General features: G+C 40.4%; 1 protein-coding gene across 1 annotated transcript; it reads left to right on the forward strand.

Moving 5' to 3' along the window:
• Nucleotides 1-12,915: 12,915 nt before the first annotated feature.
• LOC134482347 (elongin-C-like) lies at nucleotides 12,916-13,333 on the forward strand. The gene has a single exon (XM_063275839.1). The coding sequence runs from the start codon at nucleotides 12,968-12,970 to the stop codon at nucleotides 13,304-13,306; it is 339 nt and encodes a 112-aa protein (XP_063131909.1). The 5' UTR covers nucleotides 12,916-12,967; the 3' UTR covers nucleotides 13,307-13,333.
• Nucleotides 13,334-23,146: the final 9,813 nt, after the last annotated feature.

The raw sequence follows: 23,146 nt of genomic DNA on the forward strand, positions 1-23,146 counted from the left end.
CTCAGCTGAGATTTCTCTGTTTAGTTCTATATCCATTTCTCTAATAGGATTATTTGGCTCTCTGGAGTCTAAGTTCTTGAGTTCTTAGTACATATTGGATATTAGACCTCTATTGAATGTAGGATTGGTAAAGACCTTTTCCCAATCTCTTGGTTGCCGTGTTGTCCTAAAGACAGTATCCTTTGCCTTAGAGAAGCTTTGCAATATTATGAGGTCCCATTTGAAAGTCCTTGAGCAGAAGCCATTGGTGTTTCTTTTCAGGAAAATTTCCGCAGAGTCCCTACGTTCGAGGCTTTTCTCCACAGTTTCCCCTCTGGCTTTGAGTGTTTTCTTTTTATGTGGATGTCCTTGATCCACTTGCCCTTGAGCTTTGCACTAGGGAAGAAGATGAATATGCATTCTTCTGGGTGCAAACTTCCAGTTGATCCAGCAACAATTATTGAAAAAGCTATCTTTTTTCTACTGTATGGTTATATTTCCTTTGTCAAACATCAAGGGACCATAGGAGTATTTGTTCATTTCGGTGTCTTCAATTCTATTACATTGATCTACCTGCTTGTCTCTGTTTTTAATACCATACAGTTTTTAAAACTATTGCTCTGTAATACAGCTTGAGGTCAAGGACGGTGATTCTATCTTTTATTGTTATTATTTCTTTATGTTGAGGATAGTTTTCTCTATCCTTTTTTTTTTTGTTGTTATTCCAAGTGAATTTCCAAATTCATCTTTCTGACTCTATGAAGGATTGAATTGGAATTTTGATAGATTGTATTGAATCAGTAGATTGCTATCAGCAAGATAGCCATTTTTTATTTATTTACTTTTACACTTCAGATTTCATTCCCCTCCCAATCCACCCCCTGACAGTTCCACATCTAAATATTGCATACCTCCTCCCCCTACCCCTTGTCTCCTCCACAAGGATATCCCCAGCCCAGCAACTCCACCATATGTATAAGCTTCCTGGAGCCTCTAGTCTCTTGAAGGGTAGACATCTGCTTTACCTGAACCCAGACAGGGGTGTTCAATGACTCATGGCTGTCTGTGTACAAAATTATGGACAGATGCTTAATTACGTTTCCCAACCTATGAGCCTTTGAATACTGTTGCAGATTTCATTATTGCTTTACCTCTATGGTGTATTAACTCCAAATCTGTGTCGGTGAGGGCTCAAGCTGCGCTAATGTTGATGACTGTGCTGACCTACATGGCTCCTTTATATTGACCTATTAAATTAATGATGGATTTCTAAATGTCATTAAAGAATCGTGTTGGTATTCTTAGGGGATTGCACAGACTATCTAGATGAATTTTTGTGTTATGGCCACTGTCTTACGTAGGACTTTAGTTGTGTGAACAGACACCATGGCCAATGCAACTCTTAAAAGGAAACCATTTCATTAGGGCTGGTTTACAGCCTCAGAGGTTCAGACCTGTTATCATCACAGCAGGATCACTGCAGCCACCAATCAGACATGGTGAAGGAGGATCTGAGAGCTGTAGATCTTCATCTGGATGGTCCTGCAGAATACGGCCTTCTAGGCAGCTAGGATGAGTGTGTTAAACCCCTTACACACAGTCGCACACCTACTCCAACAGGGCCACTCCTACTCCAACAGGACCACGCTTCTAATAGTGCCACCCCTGAGCCAAGGAAATATAAACCATCACATCCAACTCCACCATATTAATCCTTCTGACCTAGGAGCATGGGGCTTTTCCATATTACTGTATCTTCTTCTGTTAATTTACATTAAGTTTAGAGTTTTTACTGTACAAGTCATTCAATTCCTTGGTTATATTTAATCTATAATGTCTGTGAGAATCTGTTAGTTTGCTTATTTGCAGAGTGTGCTGGGTATTTGGATTTAGGAAACTAACTTGGTTTTATGCATTGCTTTTCCTCTAATACAATGCTGAATAATTGAATAGCTGCAGGGGAATTTTGGTGGAGGCTTTAGAGTCTTTTGTGTATATCAACCACCCAGGCCTAAATAAAGTGACATTGGCTTCATTCTTTCAAGGGTGTACATCTATCTCATTCACTTGTGCTGTTATTCTAGCTAAGACTTCAATGATTTTATTGAACAGGGGAAGATCAAATATACTTTTCACATTTCTGATTTCTGATTTAGTGTGAATGCTTGGCATAAATATTTTAGAATGATATTTGCTGTGTACCATTCTTATCTTGTCTTTATTATATTGAACTGTATCCTGGGTCTGATGGTTTGTATGTGTGAAGCCGAGGAAGTAGCAGTATTAGAAGTTGTGACCCTGTTGGAATAGGCATGTCACTGTGGGTGTGGGCTTTAAGACCCTGATCTTAGCTGCATGGCTGTCAGTCTTAAACTAACAGCCTTCACGTAAACATGTAGACTACTCAGCTATCAAAAAACAATGACTTTATGAAATTCAAAGGCAAGTGGATGGAACTGGAAAATATCCTGAGTGAGGTAACCCAATCACAGAAAAACACACATGGTATGTATGCACTCATGGATAAGTAGATATTAGCCCAAATGCTCGAATTACCCTAGATGCATAGAACACATGAAATTCAAGAGGGATGACCAAAATGTGAATGCTTCACTCCTTCTTTAAAAGGGGAACAAGAATACCCTTGGGAGGGAATAGGGATGCAAAGTTTAGAACAGAGGCTGAAGGAACACCCATTCAGAGCCTGCCCCACATGTGGCCCATAAATATACAGCCACCAAACTAGATAAGATGGATGAAGCAAAGAAGTGCAGGCTGACAGGAACCAGATATAGATCTTTCCTGAGAGACACAGCCAGAATAAGGCAAATACATTGGCGAACGCGAACAGCAAACCACTGAACTGAGAACAGGACCCCCGTTGAAGGAATCAGAGAAAGGACTGAAAGAGATTGAAGGGAATGAGACGCCATATGAACAACAATGCCAACCAACCAGAGCTTCCAGGGACTAAGCCACTACCCAAAGACTATACATGGACTGATTCTGGGCTCCAACTGCATAGGTAGCAATGAATAGCCTAGTAAGAGCACCAGTGGAAGGGGAAGCCCTTGGTCCTGCCATGACTGAACCCCCAGTGAACGTGATTATTGGGGGGAGGGCAGTAACAGGGGAAGATGGGGAGGGTAACACCCATATAGTAGGGGAAGGGGAGTGGTTGGGGGATTTGGCCCAGAAACCTGCAAAGGGAATAACAGTTGAAATTTAAATAAGAAATACCCAAGTTAATAAAGATGGAGGAAAAAATACTGAATAAAAGAAAGGAATGTAAACCATTGAGGCACGTTGTAAACCTGTCACTAGAATTCATTAATTAAATATTAATTCTATGTGCATATTGTTTAAACATCTGTGTTTCTTTCTTTTTTTTTTTTGAAATTTCAAAGTAGTTTTTATTTGCATTTCCTTGATGCAAAGGATATTGAATGTTTTTTTCTTTCTTTTTTATTTTTTTCTTTTTTTTTTTTTAATTTTTCTTTTTTTTTTATTAACTTGAGTATTTCTTATATACATTTCAAGTGTTATTCCCTTTCCCGGTTTCCGGACAAACATCACCCTCCCCCCTCCCCTTCCTTATGGGTGTTCCCCTCCCAAACCTCCCCCCATTGCCACCCTCCCCGCATAGTCTAGTTCACTGGGGGTTCAGTCTTAGCAGGACCCAGGGCTTCCCCTTCCACTGGTGCTCTTACTAGGATATTCATTGCTACCTATGGGGACAGAGTCCAGGGTCAGTCCATGTATAGTCTTTAGGTAGTGGCTTAGTCCCTGGAAGCTCTGGTTGCTTGACATTGTTGTACTTTTGGGGTCTCGAGCACCTTCAAGCTCTTCCAGTTCTTTCTCTGATTCCTTCAACGGGGGACCTATTCTCAGTTCAGTGGTTTGCTGCTGGCATTCGCCTCTGTATTTGCTGTATTCTGGCTGTGTCTCTCAGGAGCGATCTACATCCGGCTCCTGTCGGTCTGCACTTCTTTGCTTCATCCATCTTGTCTAATTGGGTGGCTGTATATGTATGGGCCACCTGTGGGGCAGGCTCTGAATGGGTGTTCCTTCAGTCTCTGTTTTAATCTTTGCCTCTCCCTTCCCTGCCAAGGGTATTCTTTTTCCTCATTTAAAGAAGGAGTGAAGCATTCACATTTTGATCATCCGTCTTGAGTTTCCTTTGTTCTAGGGATCTAGGGTAATTCAAGCATTTGGGCTAATAGCCACTTATCAATGAGTGCATACCATGTATGTCTTTCTGTGAGTGGGTTAGCTCACTCAGGATGATATTTTCCAGTTTCCATTTGCCTACGAATTTCATAAACTCGTTGTTTTTGATAGCTGAGTAATATTCCATTGTGTAGATGTACCACATTTTCTGTATCCATTCCTCTGTTGAAGGGCATCTGGGTTCTTTCCAGTTTCTGGCTATTATAAATAAGGCTGCGATGAACATAGTGGAGCACGTGTCTCTTTTATATGTTGAGGCATCTTTTGGGTATATGCCCAAGAGAGGTATGGCTGGATCCTCAGGCAGTTCAATGTCCAATTTTCTGAGGAACCTCCAGACTGATTTCCAGAATGGTTTTACCAGTCTGCAATCCCACCAACAATGGAGGAGTGTTCCTCTTTCTCCACATCCTCGCCAGCATCTGCTGTCACCTGAGTTTTTGATCTTAGCCATTCTCACTGGTGTGAGGTGAAATCTCAGGGTTGTTTTGATTTGCATTTCCCTTATGACTAAAGATGTTGAACATTTCTTTAGGTGTTTCTCAGCCATTCGGCATTCCTCAGCTGTGAATTCTTTGTTTAGCTCTGAACCCCATTTTTTAATAGGGTTATTTGTTTCCCTGCGGTCTAACTTCTTGAGTTCTTTGTATATTTTGGATATAAAGCCTCTATCTGTTATAGGATTGGTAAAGATCTTTTCCCAATCTGTTGGTTGCCGTTTTGTCCTAACCACAGTGTCCTTTGCCTTACAGAAGCTTTGCAGTTTTATGAGATCCCATTTGTCGATTCTTGATCTTAGAGCATAAGCCATTGGTGTTTTGTTCAGGAAATTTTTTCCAGTGCCCATGTGTTCCAGATGCTTCCCTAGTTTTTCTTCTATTAGTTTGAGTGTGTCTGGTTTGATGTGGAGGTCCTTGATCCACTTGGACTTAAGCTTTGTACAGGGTGATAAGCATGGATCGATCTGCATTCTTCTACATGTTGCCCTCCAGTTGAACCAGCACCATTTGCTGAAAATGCTATCTTTTTTCCATTGGATGGTTTTGGCTCCTGTGTCAAAAATCAAGTGACCATAGGTGTGTGGGTTCATTTCTGGGTCTTCAATTCTATTCCATTGGTCTATCTGTCTGTCTCTGTACCAATACCATGCAGTTTTTATCACTATTGCTCTGTAATACTGCTTGAGTTCAGGGATAGTGATTCCCCCTGAAGTCCTCTTATTGTTGAGGATAGCTTTAGCTATCCTGGGTTTTTTGTTATTCCAGATGAATTTGCAAATTGTTCTGTCTAACTCTTTGAAGAATTGGATTGGTATTTTGATGGGGATTGCATTGAATCTGTAGATTGCTTTTGGTAAAATGGCCATTTTTACTATATTAATCCTGCCAATCCATGAGCATGGGAGATCTTTCCATCTTCTGAGGTCTTCTTCAATTTCTTTCCTCAGTGTCTTGAAGTTCTTATTGTACAGATCTTTTACTTGCTTGGTTAAAGTCACACCGAGGTACTTTATATTATTTGGGTCTATTATGAAGGGTGTCGTTTCCCTTATTTCTTTCTTGGCTTGTTTCTCTTTTGTATACAGGAGGCAACTGATTTATTTGAGTTAATTTTATACCCAGCCACTTTGCTGAAGTTGTTTATCTGCTTTAGTAGTTCTCTGGTGGAACTTTTGGGATCACTTAAATATACTATCATGTCGTCTGCAAATAGTGATATTTTGACCTCTTCTTTTCCAATCTGTATCCCCTTGATCTCCTTTTGTTGTCTGATTGCTCTGGCTAGAACTTCAAGAACTATATTGAATAAGTAGGGAGAGAGTCGGCAGCCTTGTCTAGTCCCTGATTTTAGTGGGATTGCTTCAAGTTTCTCTCCATTTAGTTTAATGTTAGCAACTGGTTTGCTGTATATGGCTTTTACTATGTTTAGGTATGGGCCTTGAATACCTATTCTTTCCAGGACTTTTATCATGAAGGGGTGTTGAATTTTGTCAAATGCTTTCTCAGCATCTAATGAAATGATCATGTGGTTCTGTTCTTTCAGTTTGTTTATATGATGGATCACGTTGATGGTTTTCCGTATATTAAACCATCCCTGCATGCCTGGGATGAAGCCTACTTGATCATGGTGGATGATTGTTTTGATGTGCTCTTGAATTCGGTTTGCCAGAATTTTATTGAGTATTTTTGCGTCGATATTCATAAGGGAAATTGGTCTGAAGTTCTCTTTCTTTGTTGGGTCTTTGTGTGGTTTAGGTATAAGAGTAATTGTGGCTTCATAGAAGGAATTCGGTAGGGCTCCATCTGTTTCAATTTTGTGGAAAAATTTGGATAATATTGGTATAAGGTCTTCTATGAAGGTTTGATAGAATTCTGCACTAAACCCGCCTGGACCTGGGCTCTTTTTGGTTGGGAGACCTTTAATGACTGCTTCTATTTCCTTAGGAGTTATGGGGTTGTTTAACTGGTTTATCTGTTCCTGATTTAACTTCGATACCTGGTATCTGTCTAGGAAATTGTCCATTTCCTGAAGATTTTCAAGTTTTGTTGAATATTGGTTTTTATAGTAAGATCTGATGATTTTTTGAATTTCCTCTGAATCTGTAGTTATGTCTCCCTTTTCATTTCTGATTTTGTTAATTTGGACGAACTCTCTATGTCCTCTCGTTAGTCTGGCTAAGGGTTTATCTATCTTGTTGATTTTCTCAAAGAACCAACTTTTGGTTCTGTTGATTCTTTCTATGGTCCTTTTTGTTTCTACTTGGTTGATTTCAGCTCTGAGTTTGATTATTTCCTGCCTTCTACTCCTCCTGGGTGTATTTGCTTCTTTTTGTTCTAGAGCTTTTAGGTGTGCTGTCAAGCTGCTGACATATGCTCTTTCCTGTTTCTTTCTGCAGGCACTCAGCGCTATGAGTTTTCCTCTTAGCACAGCTTTCATTGTGTCCCATAAGTTTGGGTATGTTGTACCTTCATTTTCATTAAATTCTAAAAAGTTTTTAATTTCTTTCTTTATTTCTTCCTTGACCAGGTTATCATTGAGTAGAGCATTGTTCAATTTCCACGTATATGTGGGCATTCTTCCCTTATTGTTATTGAAGACCAGTTTTAGGCCGTGGTGGTCCGATAGCACGCATGGGATTATTTCTATCTTTCTGTACCTGTTGAGGCCCGTTTTTTGACCAATTATATGGTCAATTTTGGAGAAAGTACCATGAGGAGCTGAGAAGAAAGTATATCCTTTTGCTTTAGGATAGAATGTTCTATAAATATCCGTTAAGTCCATTTGGCTCATGACTTCTCTTAGTCTGTCTACATCTCTGTTTAATTTCTGTTTCCATGATCTGTCCATTGATGAGAGTGGGGTGTTGAAATCTCCCACTATTATTGTGTGAGGTGCAATGTGTGTTTTGAGCTTTAGTAAGGTTTCTTTTACATATGTAGGTGCCCTTGTATTTGGGGCATAAATATTTAGGATTGAGAGTTCATCTTGGTTGATTTTTCCTTTGATGAATATGAAGTGTCCTTCCTTATCTTTTTTGATGACTTTTAGTTGAAAATTGATTTTATTTGATATTAGAATGGCTACTCCAGCTTGCTTCTTCTGACCATTTGCTTGGAAAATTGTTTTCCAGCCTTTCACTCTGAGGTAATGTCTGTCTTTGTCTCTGAGGTGTGTTTCCTGTAGGCAGCAGAATGCAGGGTCCTCGTTGCGTATCCAGTTTGTTAATCTATGTCTTTTTATTGGGGAGTTGAGGCCATTGATATTGAGAGATATTAAGGAATAGTGATTATTGCTTCCCGTTATATTCATATTTGGAAGTGAGGTTATGTTTGTGTGCTTTCATTCTCTTTGTTTTGTTGCCAAGATGATTAGTTTCTTGCTTCTAGGGTATAGCTTGCCTCCTTATGTTGGGCTTTACCCTTTATTATCCTTTGTAGTGCTGGACTTGTAGAAAGATATTGTGTAAATTTGGTTTTGTCATGGAATATCTTGGTTTCTCTATCTATGTTAATTGAGAGTTTTGCAGGATACAGTAACCTGGGCTGGCATTTGTGTTCTCTTAGGGTCTGTATGACATCTGTCCAGGATCTTCTGGCCTTCATAGTTTCTGGCGAAAAGTCTGGTGTGATTCTGATAGGTCTGCCTTTATATGTTACTTGACCTTTTTCCCTTACTGCTTTTAATATTCTTTCTTTATTTTGTGCGTTTGGTGTTTTGACAATTATGTGACGGGAGGTGTTTCTTTTCTGGTCCAATCTATTTGGAGTTCTGTAGGCTTCTTGTATGCCTATGGGTATCTCTTTTTTTAGGTTAGGGAAGTTTTCTTCTATGATTTTGTTGAAGATATTTACTGGTCCTTTGAGCTGGGAGTCTTCACTCTCTTCTATACCTATTATCCTTAGGTTTGATCTTCTCATTGAGTCCTGGATTTCCTGTATGTTTTGGACCAGTAGCTTTTTCCGCTTTACATTATCTTTGACAGTTGAGTCAATGATTTCTATGGAATCTTCTGCTCCCGAGATTCTCTCTTCCATCTCTTGAATTCTGTTGGTGAAGCTTGTATCTACAGCTCCTTGTCTTTTCTTTTGATTTTCTATGTCCAGGGTTGTTTCCATGTGTTCTTTCTTGATTGCTTCTATTTCCATTTTTAATTCCTTCAACTGTTTGATTGTGTTTTCCTGGAATTCTTTCAGGGATTTTTGCGATTCCTCTCTGTGGGCTTCTACTTGTTCTCTAAGGGAGTTCTTTATGTCTTTCTTGAAGTCCTCCAGCATCATGATCAAATATGATTTTGAAACTAGGTCTTGCTTTTCTGGTGTGTTTGGATATTCCGTGTTTGCTTTGGTGGGAGAATTGGGCTCCGATGATGCCATGTAGTCTTGGTTTCTGTCGCTTGGGTTCCTGTGCTTGCCTCTCGCCATCAGATTATCTCTAGTGTTACTTTGTTCTGCTATTTCTGACAGTGGCTAGACTGTCCTATAACCTGTGTGTCAGGAGTGCTGTAGACCTGTTTTCCTGTTTTCTTTCAGCCAGTTATGGGGACAGAGTGTTCTGTTTTCGGGCGTGTAGTTTTTCCTCTCTACAGGTCTTCAGCTGTTCCTGTGGGCCTGTGTCTTGAGTTCACCAGGCAGGTTTCTTGCAGGGGAAAAATTGGTCCTACCTGTGGTTCCAAGGCTCAAGTTTGCTCGTGGGGTACTGCCTAAGTCCTCTCCGCTGTGGCAGCAACCGGGAAAATCTGTGCCGCTCCTTCCGGGAGCCTCCGTGCACCAGGGTTTCAGATGACGTTTGGTGTTTTCCTCTGGCGCCTGGATGTGCACAGAGTGCAGTCTCTTCTGGTTTACCAGGCGTGTCTGCCTCTCTGAAGGTTCAGCTCTCCCTCCCACGGGATTTGGGTGCAGAGAACTGTTTATCCCTTCTGTTTCCTTCAGGTTCCGGCAGTGTCTCAGGCGCAGGGGTCCTGCCGCTCCCGTGCCCTCCCCTACGGGAACCCAGAGGCCTTATACAGTTGCCTCTTGGGCCAGGGATGTGGGCAGGGGTGGGCAGTGTTGGTGGTCTCCTCCGCTCTGCAGCCTCAGGAGTGCCCACCTGATCAGGCGGTGAGGTCTCTCTCCCACGGGGTTTCCTGTGTTTCTTTCAATGGTAAAATGTGATCATATTCACAATGAGGCATTTCCTTTCATTTTACTGACGTTTCTTGTTGCTATTGTCAATATAATTGAAATAAGGTGAGGTTGGACTCTTGAATGTACACACAAGGCAGGGCCTTGTTTTCACATTACACACTCTTCTGCTTTATCAGGAGCTCTGAAGAATTAGCTACCGTATGCAGAAAAACCGTGGACTAAACCCTTCTGAAAATGTGCTGTCAACAGAAACAAAATCCTGCGCTTCCTTCACTACATGATTTTTATAAAGCTATTAGAATAAATTGATGAAGTTCCTCATCACAAACATCTCCCCATTTGATTTCAAGCAGGCATGGTAACAGGATCGGCTCTGCATGGCAAACCTGAGGTCTGAATGATGTAGGAGGAGGAGCCTGAGGCAGAGATGGATCTTTGCTCTCGGCATGATTTATTGTGTGCTGTCTCCAGGTTTATCATGTCCCTATTTATGATATCAGTGTGTGAGGGTTGTGGATTTTGGAAATTTTTCTGTTTAATCTTAATTGAATACTGTTGGATAATTGAAAGACTGTGTGAATTTTCTCTTGATAACTGACACACTGTTGAAGATTCCTATGCATGATTTACTGGTTGTGTTCATTTCCTTTGTATGCATGACAGGCACTTAGCTTTTCCTATGGATGACTCTCACGCAATGTATGTGATCTGTGGATGACTGACAGACTGTGCGTGTTTCTAATAGATGACTGAGAGGCTGTTGACTTTACTGTGGCTGTTTGAAAGGATATTGAAATTTCTTATAAATGGTTCTAAGGCTATGGGCAATTCCTATGGGTTATTGATAGGATGTAGATTTTTCCCCCAGATGACTACCAAGTTGGGGGTGTGCCATGTAGCTGACAAACAGGCAACTCTTTCCTACACATGATTGACAGGTTGTTGGTTTTTCCTATGAATGCCTTACAGGTTGTGGGTACTTTCTATGGATGATTTCATGTAGCAGTCATTTACCATGGAGGACTGACTGAAAGTCTGTGCATATTTGTTATGCATACTGAACAATGGTAGATACATACTATGTATGGTTGACAGGCTTTGGCTATTTCTTATCAATGATGGACAGGGTGTAGGTATTTCCTATGAATGACAGATAGAGTGTGGGCTTGTCCTTTGGACAAGTGACAAAGTTGGTATATGTTTCCTGGGGCTGAGTGATAGGCTGTTGACACTACCTATGAATAATCCACAGGCTTTGAGATATGTTGTGAAAGACTGACAGGCTGTGGGTCTCTCCATTGAATGACTGGCTATGGGAGTTTCTAATGTATGACTGACCGGCTCTGAGAGGTTTGTATATAAGTTAGTCGCCATGTCCTGTGGGTGATTAACAGACTATGGCCATTTGTTATGTCTGATTGACAGACTGTGATAATTTCTTCTGGATGACTGACAGGTTTTGTGAGTTGCTGGTAGGTGATTGACAGGGTGAGGGGATTTCCAGTGAATGACTGACAGGACATGGGCAATTCTTATGGATGGTAGCCAGGCTGTGGGCTTTTACTTTGGATGATGTAGGTGTTGGGGACAGATTTTTGATAAGCTGTATGACTTGTGGGTGACTGATATGTTGTGCTTCTTAAGCTAGATGATTGATACATCATAGGCATGACCTACAGATGCAGATCTGCAGACCAATTGTTTCACTGTAAATTTTATAAACAAATGAAAATTGAAATCCCCAGTCACCAATACTTTGACTTTTTCAATCCAAATTTCATTTTTTATGCCCATGATTAAGCTTTCTATATTTGCTACCATTAGGATCACAACATATTGCTTAGGTAATAAATAAAGTATCCATGTTAACCCGGGAGCAAAAATGTAGCAAAGCAGGACCTTGCATTTTGTTTTAAAATGGTCAATGTATCCCTGGACTTACACTAAATTTGGTAAATATAAGTAGAAGGAGATAAACTATGGCATCCAATCTCCTATATATGAGATTCAAAAAGGTTTCAGCAAAATGAAATGAGAGTTCCAAAAAGCAAGGGTCATTTCATGCTATATTTACATTTATATGATATAAGGAAGCTTGACTGAGCAAAGAAACATAAAGGTTTAAGAATGGGAAGACCTTGAGTTATATTTTTTTTTCGGAGCTGGGGACCGAACCCAGGACCTTGTGCTTGCTAGGCAAGGGCTCTACCACTGAGCCAAATCCCCAACCTGACCTTGAGATATATTAAAATGTGTATTATACACAATAGACATTTAATTACATGTGAGGAATAAATGGACTGACAGAATGAAAAACTATATTTGGACAAATCAGAGTTTGAAGAAAATATTCAATAAGCATAAGAATATTTTCAAACTATAATTCATTCTTGGATTATTTATATGAAGCTATACCTTAACAACTAATAAACACCTTAAAATAACAAAATGATTAAGAAGCATGTGGACTTCGGAAAATATGCTGGTGTGCCATCAATTCCCCTTCAAGCAAAAAAATATGAAATACGAATGAGGGCCTAGCCCATCACACTGCTCCCTGATCTCAAATCCCATGGAAAAGAGATCTAAACACCAAGAAGTATGGAACATCCTGAGACCACAGGACAGACAGACACATCTGTCCACTTTCAATACCACATTCTCATCAATGGACAGATAAGAGAAACAGAAATTAAACAGCGACATAGAGAAACTAACAGAAGTTATATACTAAATGGATTTAACAAATATTTATAGAACATTAAATAATAAAACAAAAGGATTTACATTCTTCTCAGTACCTCATAGTACCTCCTCGAAAATTGACCATATAATTTGTCAAAAAAATAGGCATCAATAGATACAGGAAGATAGAAATAATTCTATTTGTCCTATCAGATCACCGTGGACAAAGGCTGGTCTTCAATAAAAACAATAATGGCAGAATGCCCTCAGATACATTGAAGTTTAACAACACACTACTCAATGAAAACTTGGTCAAGGAAGAATTAATGATAGAAATTAAAGATTTCTTAGCACTTCCTTCGGATGCAAGTTACTAGATGACTGCTTCTCGGCCTCGCCAGGAAACTATTTATTTCCTCTGGGATCAAATAGAATTTTATAAGAACATAATGGATGGAGAGGAGAAAACCTATGGTGGCTGTGAAGGCCCTGATGCCATGTATGTGAAATTAATATCTTCTGATGGTCATGAATTTATTGTAAAAAGAGAACATGCATTAACATCAGGAACAATAAAGGCCATGTTGAGTGGTCCAGGTCAGTTTGCGGAGAATGAAACCAATGAGGTCAACTTTAGAGAGATCCCTTCACATGTGCTATCGAAAGTGTGCATGTATTTTACCTACAAGGTCCACTATACTAACAGCTCCACTGAAATTCCTGAATTCCCAACTGCACCTGAAATTGCACTGGAACTGCTGATGGCCGTGAACTTCTTAGATTGTTAAATAAGATAAATTATAATAAACTGTTAATTTTTTTCAGTATTTAATACCTGTAGTTCAGTTAGTAATTTTTTCACATATAGCATGTTGCCTTTATGAAATTGAACGCTAAAGTTAATTGCTGAGCAGATTTCTTCTGTCATTTGCATAGCAGAGTTGAAATTTGTTTGCTACATCAACAAATTAAGGAAGTTTCACAAGCCAAAAAATAAATAAATAATGCCAGTTTAAAAAAAAAAGATTTCTTAGAATTTAATGAAAATGAAGATACAACACACCCAAACATTTAGGACACAGTGAGAGCAGTACTAAAAGGAAAACTCATAGCTCTGAGTGCCGCCAAAAGAAACAGGAGAGAGCATACTCAGCAGCTTGACAGCACATCTAAAAAGTCTAGAGCCAAAAGAAGTAAATACACACAAGAGGAATAGAAGGGAAGAAATAATAAAACTAAGAGCTAAAATCATCCAAGTTTAAAAAAAAAAGAGTACACAAAGAATCAACAAAAGCAGGAGCTGGTTCTTCGACAAAATCAACAAGATAGAAAAACCCTTAGCAAGAATACCCAGAGTGTATCCAAATTAAAAAACCAGAAGGGAAAAGGGAGACATAACAAAAAAAATCTGAGGAAATTAAAAATATCAACAAATCCTACTACAAAAGCATATATTCAACAAAACTGGAAAATCTGGAGGAAATAGACAATTTTCTAGACAAATACAAGGTACTAAAGTTAAATCAGAAACAGATAAACATCTAAACAACACCATAATTCCTAAAGAAGTAGAAGCAGTTATTAAGAGTCTCCCAATCAAAGAGAACCCAGGACTCCATGAATTTACTGCAGAATTCTATCAGGCCTTCATAGAAGACCTCATATCAATACTGTCCAGATTAGTTCCCAAAACAGAAATAGGCAGAGCACTACCAAATTCCTTCTTTGAAACGACAGTTACTCTTATAACTAAACCACACAAAAATCCAACAAAGAAAGAGAACTTGAGACCATTTACCCTTATGATTATTGATGTAAAAATACTCAATAAAAATCTTGCAAAGTGAATGCAAGAACACATCAAAATAATCACCCATCATGATCAGTTAGGCTTCAGCCCAAGGATGAAAGGATGGTCCAATATACTAAACGATAACCTGGGCAAGGAAGAAATAAAGAAAGAAATTAAAGACTTCTTAGAATTTAATGAAAATGAAGGTACGACATACCCACACGTATGGGACACAATTAAAGCTGTGCTAAGAGGAAAACTCATAGTTCTTAGTGCCTGCAGAAAGAAACAGGAGAGAGCCTATATCAGCAGCTTGACAGCACACCTAAAAGCTCTAGAACAAAAAGAAGCAAATACACCCAGGAGGAGTAGAAGGCAGGAAATAATCAAACTCAGAGCTGAAATCAACCAAGTAGAAGAAAAGAGGACCATAGAAAGAAACAACAGAACCAAAAGTTGGTTCTTTGAGAAAATCAACGGGACAGATAAACCCTTAGCCAGACTAACGAGAGGACACAGAGAGTGTGTCCAAATTAACAAAATCAGAAATGAAAAGGGAGACACAACTACAGATTCAGAGGAAATTAAAAAAAATCATCAGATCTTATTATAAAAGCCTATATTCAACAAAACTTGAAAATCGGCAGGAAATGGACAATTTCCTAGACAGATACCAGGTACCGAAGTTAAATCAGGAACAGATAAACCAGTTAAACAACCCCATAACACCTAAGGAAATAGAAGCAGTCATTAAAGGTCTCCCAACCCACTCCTGAGGCTGCAGAGCGGAAGAGACCACCAACACTGCTCACCCCTGCCCACATCCCTGGCCCAAGAGGAAACTGTATAAGGCCTCTGGGCTCCCGTGGGGGAGGGCCCAGGAGCGGCAGGACCCCTGCCAGAGACACCGCCGGACCCTGAAGGAAACAGACCGGATAAACAGTTCTCTGCACCCAAATCCCGTGGGAGGGAGAGCTAAACCTTCAGAGAGGCAGACAGGCCTGGGAAACCAGAAGAGACTGCTCCCTGCACACACATCTCGGACGCCAGAGGAAAAAGCCAAAGACCATCTGGAACCCTGGTGCACTGAAGCTCCCGGAAGGGGCGGCACAGGTCTTCCTGGTTGCTGCCGCTGCAGAGAGCCCCTGGGCAGCACCCCACGAGCGAACTTGAGCTTCGGGACCACAGGTAAGACCAAATTTTCTGCTGCAAGAAAGCTGCCTGGTGAGCTTGGGACACACGGAAGCAGAATTTCTCTAGAACCGGGCACGTTCTGTGTTTACTGGAAGTCCCACACCCGCGGATCCCGGCCCGCAGCAGCTCTCTGCTCCCAGACCCGGTGAGAGAGAGACCCAACCGCCTGGTCAGGTGGGCACTCCTGAGGCTGCAGAGCGGAAGAGACCACCAACACTGCTCACCCCTCCCCACATCCCTGGCCCAAGAGGAAACTGTATAAGGCCTCTGGGCTCCCGTGGGGGAGGGCCCAGGAGTGGCAGGACCCCTGCCAGAGACACCGCCGGACCCTGAAGGAAACAGACCGGATAAACAGTTCTCTGCACCCAAATCCCGTGGGAGGGAGAACTAAACCTTCAGAGAGGCAGACAAGCCTGGGAAACCAGAAGAGACTGCTCCCTGCACACACATCTCGGACGCCAGAGGAAAAAGCCAAAGACCATCTGTAACCCTGGTGCACTGAAGCTCCCGGAAGGGGCTGCACAGGTCTTCCTGGTTGCTGCCGCTGCAGAGAGCCCCTGGACAGCACCCCACGAGCAAACCTGAGCCTCGGGACCACAGGTAAGACCAAATTTTCTGCTGCAAGAAAGCTGCCTGGTGAACTCAAGACACAGGCCCACAGGAACAGCTGAAGACCTGTAGAGAGGAAAAACTACACGCCCGAAAGCAGAACACTCTGTCCCCATAACTGACTGAAAGAGAGGAAAACAGGTCTACAGCACTCCTGACAAACAGGCTTATGGGACAGTCTAGGCACTGTCAGAAATAGCAGAACAAAGTAACACTAGAGATAATCTGATGGCGAGAGGCAAGCGCAGGAACCCAAGCAACAGAAACCAAGACTACATGCCATCATCGGAGCCCAATTCTCCCACCAAAACAAACATGGAATATCCAAACACACCAGAAAAGCAAGATCTAGTTTCAAAATCATATTTGATCATGATGCTGGAGGACTTCAAGAAAGACCTGAACACACTTAGGGAAGCACAGGAAAACATTAATAAACAAGTAAAAGCCTACAGAGAGGAATCGCAAAAATCCCTGAAAGAATTCCAGGAAAACACAATCAAACAGTTGAAGGAATTAAAAATGGAAATAGAAGCAATCAAGAAAGAACACATGGAAACAACCCTGGATATAGAAAACCAAAAGAAGAGACAAGGAGCTGTAGATACAAGCTTCACCAACAGAATACAAGAGATGGAAGAGAGAATCTCAGGAGCAGAAGATTCCATAGAAATCATTGACTCAACTGTCAAAGATAATGTAAAGCGGAAAAAGCTACTGGTCCAAAACATACAGGAAATCCAGGACTCAATGAGAAGATCAAACCTAAGGATAATAGGTATAGAAGAGAGTGAAGACTCCCAGCTCAAAGGACCAGTAAATATCTTCAACAAAATCATAGAAGAAAACTTCCCTAACCTAAAAAAAGAGATACCCATAGACATACAAGAAGCCTACAGAACTCCAAATAGATTGGACCAGAAAAGAAACACCTCCCGTCACATAATTGTCAAAACACCAAACGCACAAAATAAAGAAAGAATATTAAAAGCAGTAAGGGAAAAAGGTCAAGTAACATATAAAGGGAGACCTATCAGAATCACACCAGACTTCTCGCCAGAAACTATGAAGGCCAGAAGATCCTGGACTGATGTTATACAGACCCTAAGAGAACACAAATGCCAGCCCAGATTACTGTATCCAGCAAAACTCTAAATTAACATTGATGGAGAAAACATGATATTCCATGACAAAACCAAATTTACACAATATCTTTCTACAAATCCAGCACTACAAAGGATAATAAATGGGAAAGCCCAACATAAGGAGGCAAGCTATACCCTAGAAGAAGCAAGAAACTAATCGTCTTGGCAACAAAACAAAGAGAATGAAAGCACACAAACATAACCTCACATCCAAATATGAATATAACGGGAAGCAATAATCACTATTCCTTAATATCTCTCAATATCAATGGCCTCAACTCCCCAATAAAAAGACATAGATTAACAAACTGGATACGCAACGAGGACCCTGCATTCTGCTGCCTTCAGGAAACACACCTCAGAGACAAAGACAGACACTACCTCAGAGTGAAAGGCTGGAAAACAAATTTCCAAGCAAATGGTCAGAAGAAGCAAGCTGGAGTAGCCATTCTAATATCAAATAAAATCAATTTCCAACTAAAAGTCATCAAAAAAGATAAGGAAGGACACTTCATATTCATCAAAGGAAAAATCAACCAAGATGAACTCTCAATCCTAAATATCTATGCCCCAAATACAAGGGTACCTACATATGTAAAAGAAACCTTACTAAAGCTCAAAACACACATTGCACCTCACACAATAATAGTGGGAGATTTCAACACCCCACTCTCATCAATGGACAGATCATGGAAACAGAAATTAAACAGTGATGTAGACAGACTAAGAGAAGTCATGAGCCAAATGGACTTAACGGATATTTATAGAACATTCTATCCTAAAGCAAAAGGATATACCTTCTTCTCAGCTCCTCATGGTACTTTCTCCAAAATTGACCATGTAATTGGTCAAAAAACGGGCCTCAACAGATACAGAAAGATAGAAATAATCCCATGCGTGCTATCAGACCACCACGGCCTAAAACTGGTCTTCAATAACAATAAGGGAAGAATGCCCACATATACGTGGAAATTGAACAATGCTCTACTCAATGATAACCTGGTCAAGGAAGAAATAAAGAAAGAAATTAAAAACTTTTTAGAATTTAATGAAAATGAAGATACAACATACCCAAACTTATGGGACACAATGAAAGCTGTGCTAAGAGGAAAACTCATAGCGCTGAGTGCCTGCAGAAAGAAACAGGAAAGAGCATATGTCAGCAGCTTGACAGCACACCTAAAAGCTCTAGAACAAAAAGAAGCAAATACACCCAAGAGGAGTAGAAGGCAGGAAATAATCAAACTCAGAGCTGAAATCAACCAAGTAGAAACAAAAAGGACCATAGAAAGAATCAACAGAACCAAAAGTTGGTTCTTTGAGAAAATCAACAAGATAGATAAACCCTTAGCCAGAAACGAGAGGACACAGAGAGTGTGTCCAAATTAACAAAATCAGAAATGAAAAGGGAGACATAACTACAGATTCAGAGGAAATTCAAAAAATCATCAGATCTTACTATAAAAACCTATATTCAACAAAATTTGAAAATCTTCAGGAAATGGACAATTTCCTAGACAGATACCAGGTATCGAAGTTAAATAAGGAACAGATAAACCAGTTAAACAACCCCATAACTCCTAAGGAAACAGAAGCAGTCATTAAAGGTCTCCCAACCAAAAAGAGCCCAGGTCCAGACGGGTTTAGTGCAGAATTCTATCAAACCTTCATAGAAGACCTCATACCAATATTATCCAAACTATTCCACAAAATTGAAACAGATGGAGCCCTACCGAATTCCTTCTACGAAGCCACAATTACTCTTATACCTAAACCACACAAAGACACAACAAAGAAAGAGAACTTCAGACCAATTTCCCTTATGAATATCGACGCAAAAATACTCAATAAAATTCTGGCAAACCGAATTCAAGAGCACATCAAAACAATCATCCACCATGATCAAGTAGGCTTCATCCCAGGCATGCAGGGATGGTTTAATATACGGAAAACCATCAACGTGATCCATTATATAAACAAACTGAAAGAACAGAACCACATGATCATTTCATTAGATGCTGAGAAAGCATTTGACAAAATTCAACACCCCTTCATGATAAAAGTCCTGGAAAGAATAGGAATTCAAGGCCCATACCTAAACATAGTAAAAGCCATATACAGCAAACCAGTTGCTAACATTAAACTAAATGGAGAGAAACTTGAAGCAATCCCACTACAATCAGGGACTAGACAAGGCTGCCCACTCTCTCCCTACTTATTCAATATAGTTCTTGAAGTTCTAGCCAGAGCAATCAGACAACAAAAGGAGATCAAAGGGATACAGATCGGAAAAGAAGAGGTCAAAATATCACTATTTGCAGATGACATGATAGTATATTTAAGTGATCCCAAAAGTTCCACCAGAGAACTACTAAAGCTGATAAACAACTTCAGCAAAGTGGCTGGGTATAAAATTAACTCAAATAAATCAGTTGCCTTCCTCTATACAAAAGAGAAACAAGCCGAGAAAGAAATTAGGGAAACGACACCCTTCATAATAGACCCAAATAATATAAAGTACCTCGGTGTAACTTTAACCAAGCAAGTAAAAGATCTGTACAATAAGAACTTCAAGACACTGAGGAAAGAAATTGAAGAAGACCTCAGAAGATGGAAAGATCTCCCATGCTCATGGATTGGCAGGATTAATATGGTAAAAATGGCCATTTTACCAAAAGCAATCTACAGATTCAATGCAATCCCCATCAAAATACCAATCCAATTCTTCAAAGAGTTAGACAGAACAATTTGCAAATTCATCTGGAATAACAAAAAACCCAGGATAGCTAAAGCTATCCTCAACAATAAGAGGACTTCAGGGGGAATCACTATCCCTGAACTCAAGCAGTATTACAGAGCAATAGTGATAAAAACTGCATGGTATTGGTACAGAGACAGACAGACAGACCAATGGAATAGAATTGAAGACCCAGAAATGAACCCACACACCTATGGTCACTTGATTTTTGACAAAGGAGCCAAAACCATCCAATGGAAAAAAGATAGCATTTTCAGCAAATGGTGCTGGTTCAACTGGAGAGCAACATGTAGAAGAATGCAGATCGATCCATGCTTATCACCCTGTACAAAGCTTAAGTCCAAGTGGATCAAGGACCTCCACATCAAACCAGACACACTCAAACTAATAGAAGAAAAACTAGGGAAGCATCTGGAACACATGGGCACTGGAAAAAATTTCCTGAACAAAACACCAATGGCTTATGCTCTAAGATCAAGAATCGACAAATGGGATCTCATAAAACTGCAAAGCTTCTGTAAGGCAAAGGACACTGTGGTTAGGACAAAACGGCAACCAACAGATTGGGAAAAGATCTTTACCAATCCTACAACAGATAGAGGCCTTATATCCAAAATATACAAAGAACCCAAGAAGTTTGACCGCAGGGAAACAAATAACCCTATTAAAAAATGGGGTTCAGAGCTAAACAAAGAATTCACAGCTGAGGAATGCCGAATGGCTGAGAAACACCTAAAGAAATGTTCAACATCTTTAGTCATAAGGGAAATGCAAATCAAAACAACCCTGAGAATTCACCTCACACCAGTGCGATTGGCTAAGGTCAAAAACTCAGGTGACAGCAGATGCTGGCGAGGATGTGGAGAAAGAGGAACACTCCTCCATTGTTGGTGGGATTGCAGACTGGTGCAACCATTCTGGAAATCAGTGTGGAGGTTCCTCAGAAAATTGGACATTGAACTGCCTGAGGATCCAGCTATACCTCTCTTGGGCATATACCCAAAAGATGCCTCAACATATAAAAGAGACACGTGCTCCACTATGTTCATCGCAGCCTTATTTATAATAGCCAGAAAATGGAAAGAACCCAGATGCCCTTCAACAGAGGAATGGATACAGAAAATGTGGTACATCTACACAATGGAATATTACTCAGCTATCAAAAACAACGAGTTTATGAAATTCGTAGGCAAATGGTTGGAACTGGAAAATATCATCCTGAGTGAGCTAACCCAATCACAGAAAGACATACATGGTATGCACTCATTGATAAGTGGCTATTAGCCCAAATGCTTGAATTACCCTAGATCCCTAGAACAAACGAAACTCAAGACGGATGATCAAAATGTGAATGCTTCACTCCTTCTTTAAATGAGGAAAAAGAATACCCTTGGCAGGGAAGGGAGAGGCAAAGATTAAAACAGAGACTGAAGGAACACCTATTCAGAGCCTGCCCCACATGAGGCCCATACATATACAGCCACCCAATTAGACAAGACGGATGAAGCAAAGAAATGCAGACCGACAGGAGCCGGATGTAGATCGCTCCTGAGAGACACAGCCAGAATACAGCAAATATAGAGGCGAATGCCAGCAGCAAACCACTGAACTGAGAATAGGTCCCCTATTGAAGGAATCAGAGAAAGAACTGGAAGAGCTTGAAGGGGCTCAAGACCCCAAAAGTACAACAATGCCAAGCAACCAGCGCTTCCAGGGACTAAGCCACTACCTAAAGACTATACATGGACTGACCCTGGACTCTGACCCCATAGGTAGCAATGAATATCCTAGTAAGAGCACCAGTGGAAGGGGAAGCCCTGGGTCCTGCTAAGACTGAACCCCCAGTGAACTAGTCTATGGGGGGAAGGCGGCAATGGGGGGAGGGTTGGGAGGGGAACACCCATAAGGAAGGGGAGGGGGGAGGGGGATGTTTGCCCGGAAACCGGGAAAGGGAATAACACTCGAAATGTATATAAGAAATACTCAAGTTAATAAAAAAAAAAATCAAAAAAAAAAAAAAAAAAAAAGGTCTCCCAACCAAAAAGGGCCCAGGTCCAGACGGGTTTAGTGCAGAATTCTATCAGACCTTCATAGAAGACCTCATACCAATACTATCCAAACTATTCCACAAAATTGAAACAGATGGAGGACTACCAAATTCCTTCTATGAAGCCACAATTACTCTTATTCCTAAACCACACAAAGACCCAACAAAGAAAGAGAACTTCAGATCAATTTCCCTTATTAATATAGACGCAAAAATACTCAATAAAATTCTGGCAAACCGAATCCAAGAGCACATCAAAACAATCATCCACCATGATAGGTAGGCTTCATCCCAGGCATGCAGGGATGGTTTAATATACGGAAAACCATCAACGTGATCCATTATATAAACAAACTGAAAGAACAAAACTACATGATCATTTCATTAGATGCTGAGAAAGCATTTGACAAAATTCAACACCCCTTCATGATAAAGGTCTGGGAAAGAATAGGAATTCAAGGCCCATACCTAAACATAGTAAAAGCCATATACAGCAAACCAGTTGCTAACATTAAATTAAATGGAGAGAAACTTGAAGCAATCCCACTAAAATCAGGGACTAGACAAGGCTGCCCACTCTCTCCCTACTTATTCAACACAGTTCTTGAAGTTCTAGCCAGAGCAATCAGACAACAAAAGGAGGTCAAGGGGATACAGATTGGAATAGAAGAAGTCAAAATATCACTATTTGCAGATGATATGATAGTACATTTAAGTGATCCCAAAAGTTCCACCAGAGAACTACTAAAGCTAATAAACAACTTCAGTAAAGTGGCTGGATATAAAATTAACTCAAATAAATCAGTACCTTCCTCTACACAAAAGAGAAACAACCAAGAAAGAAATTAGGGAAACGACACCCTTCATAATAGACCCAAATAATATAAAGTACCTCGGCGTGACTTTAACCAAGCAAGTAAAAGATTTGTACAATAAGAACTTCAAGACACTGAAGAAAGTAATTGAAGAAGACCTCAGAAGATGGAAAGATCTCCCATGCTCATGGATTGGCAGGATTAACATAGCAAAAATGGCCATTTTACCAAAAGCGATCCACAGATTCAGTGCAATCCCCATCAAAAT

This window comes from Rattus norvegicus, chromosome 16 (genome assembly GCF_036323735.1).
Source record: "Rattus norvegicus strain BN/NHsdMcwi chromosome 16, GRCr8, whole genome shotgun sequence".
In the NCBI taxonomy this organism is placed as follows: Eukaryota; Metazoa; Chordata; class Mammalia; order Rodentia; family Muridae; genus Rattus; species Rattus norvegicus.

Bases quoted from the DNA above. Each gene is read 5' to 3' on its own strand.
- LOC134482347 (XM_063275839.1), top strand. From the start codon at position 12,968: ATGGATGGAGAGGAGAAAACCTATGGTGGCTGTGAAGGCCCTGATGCC.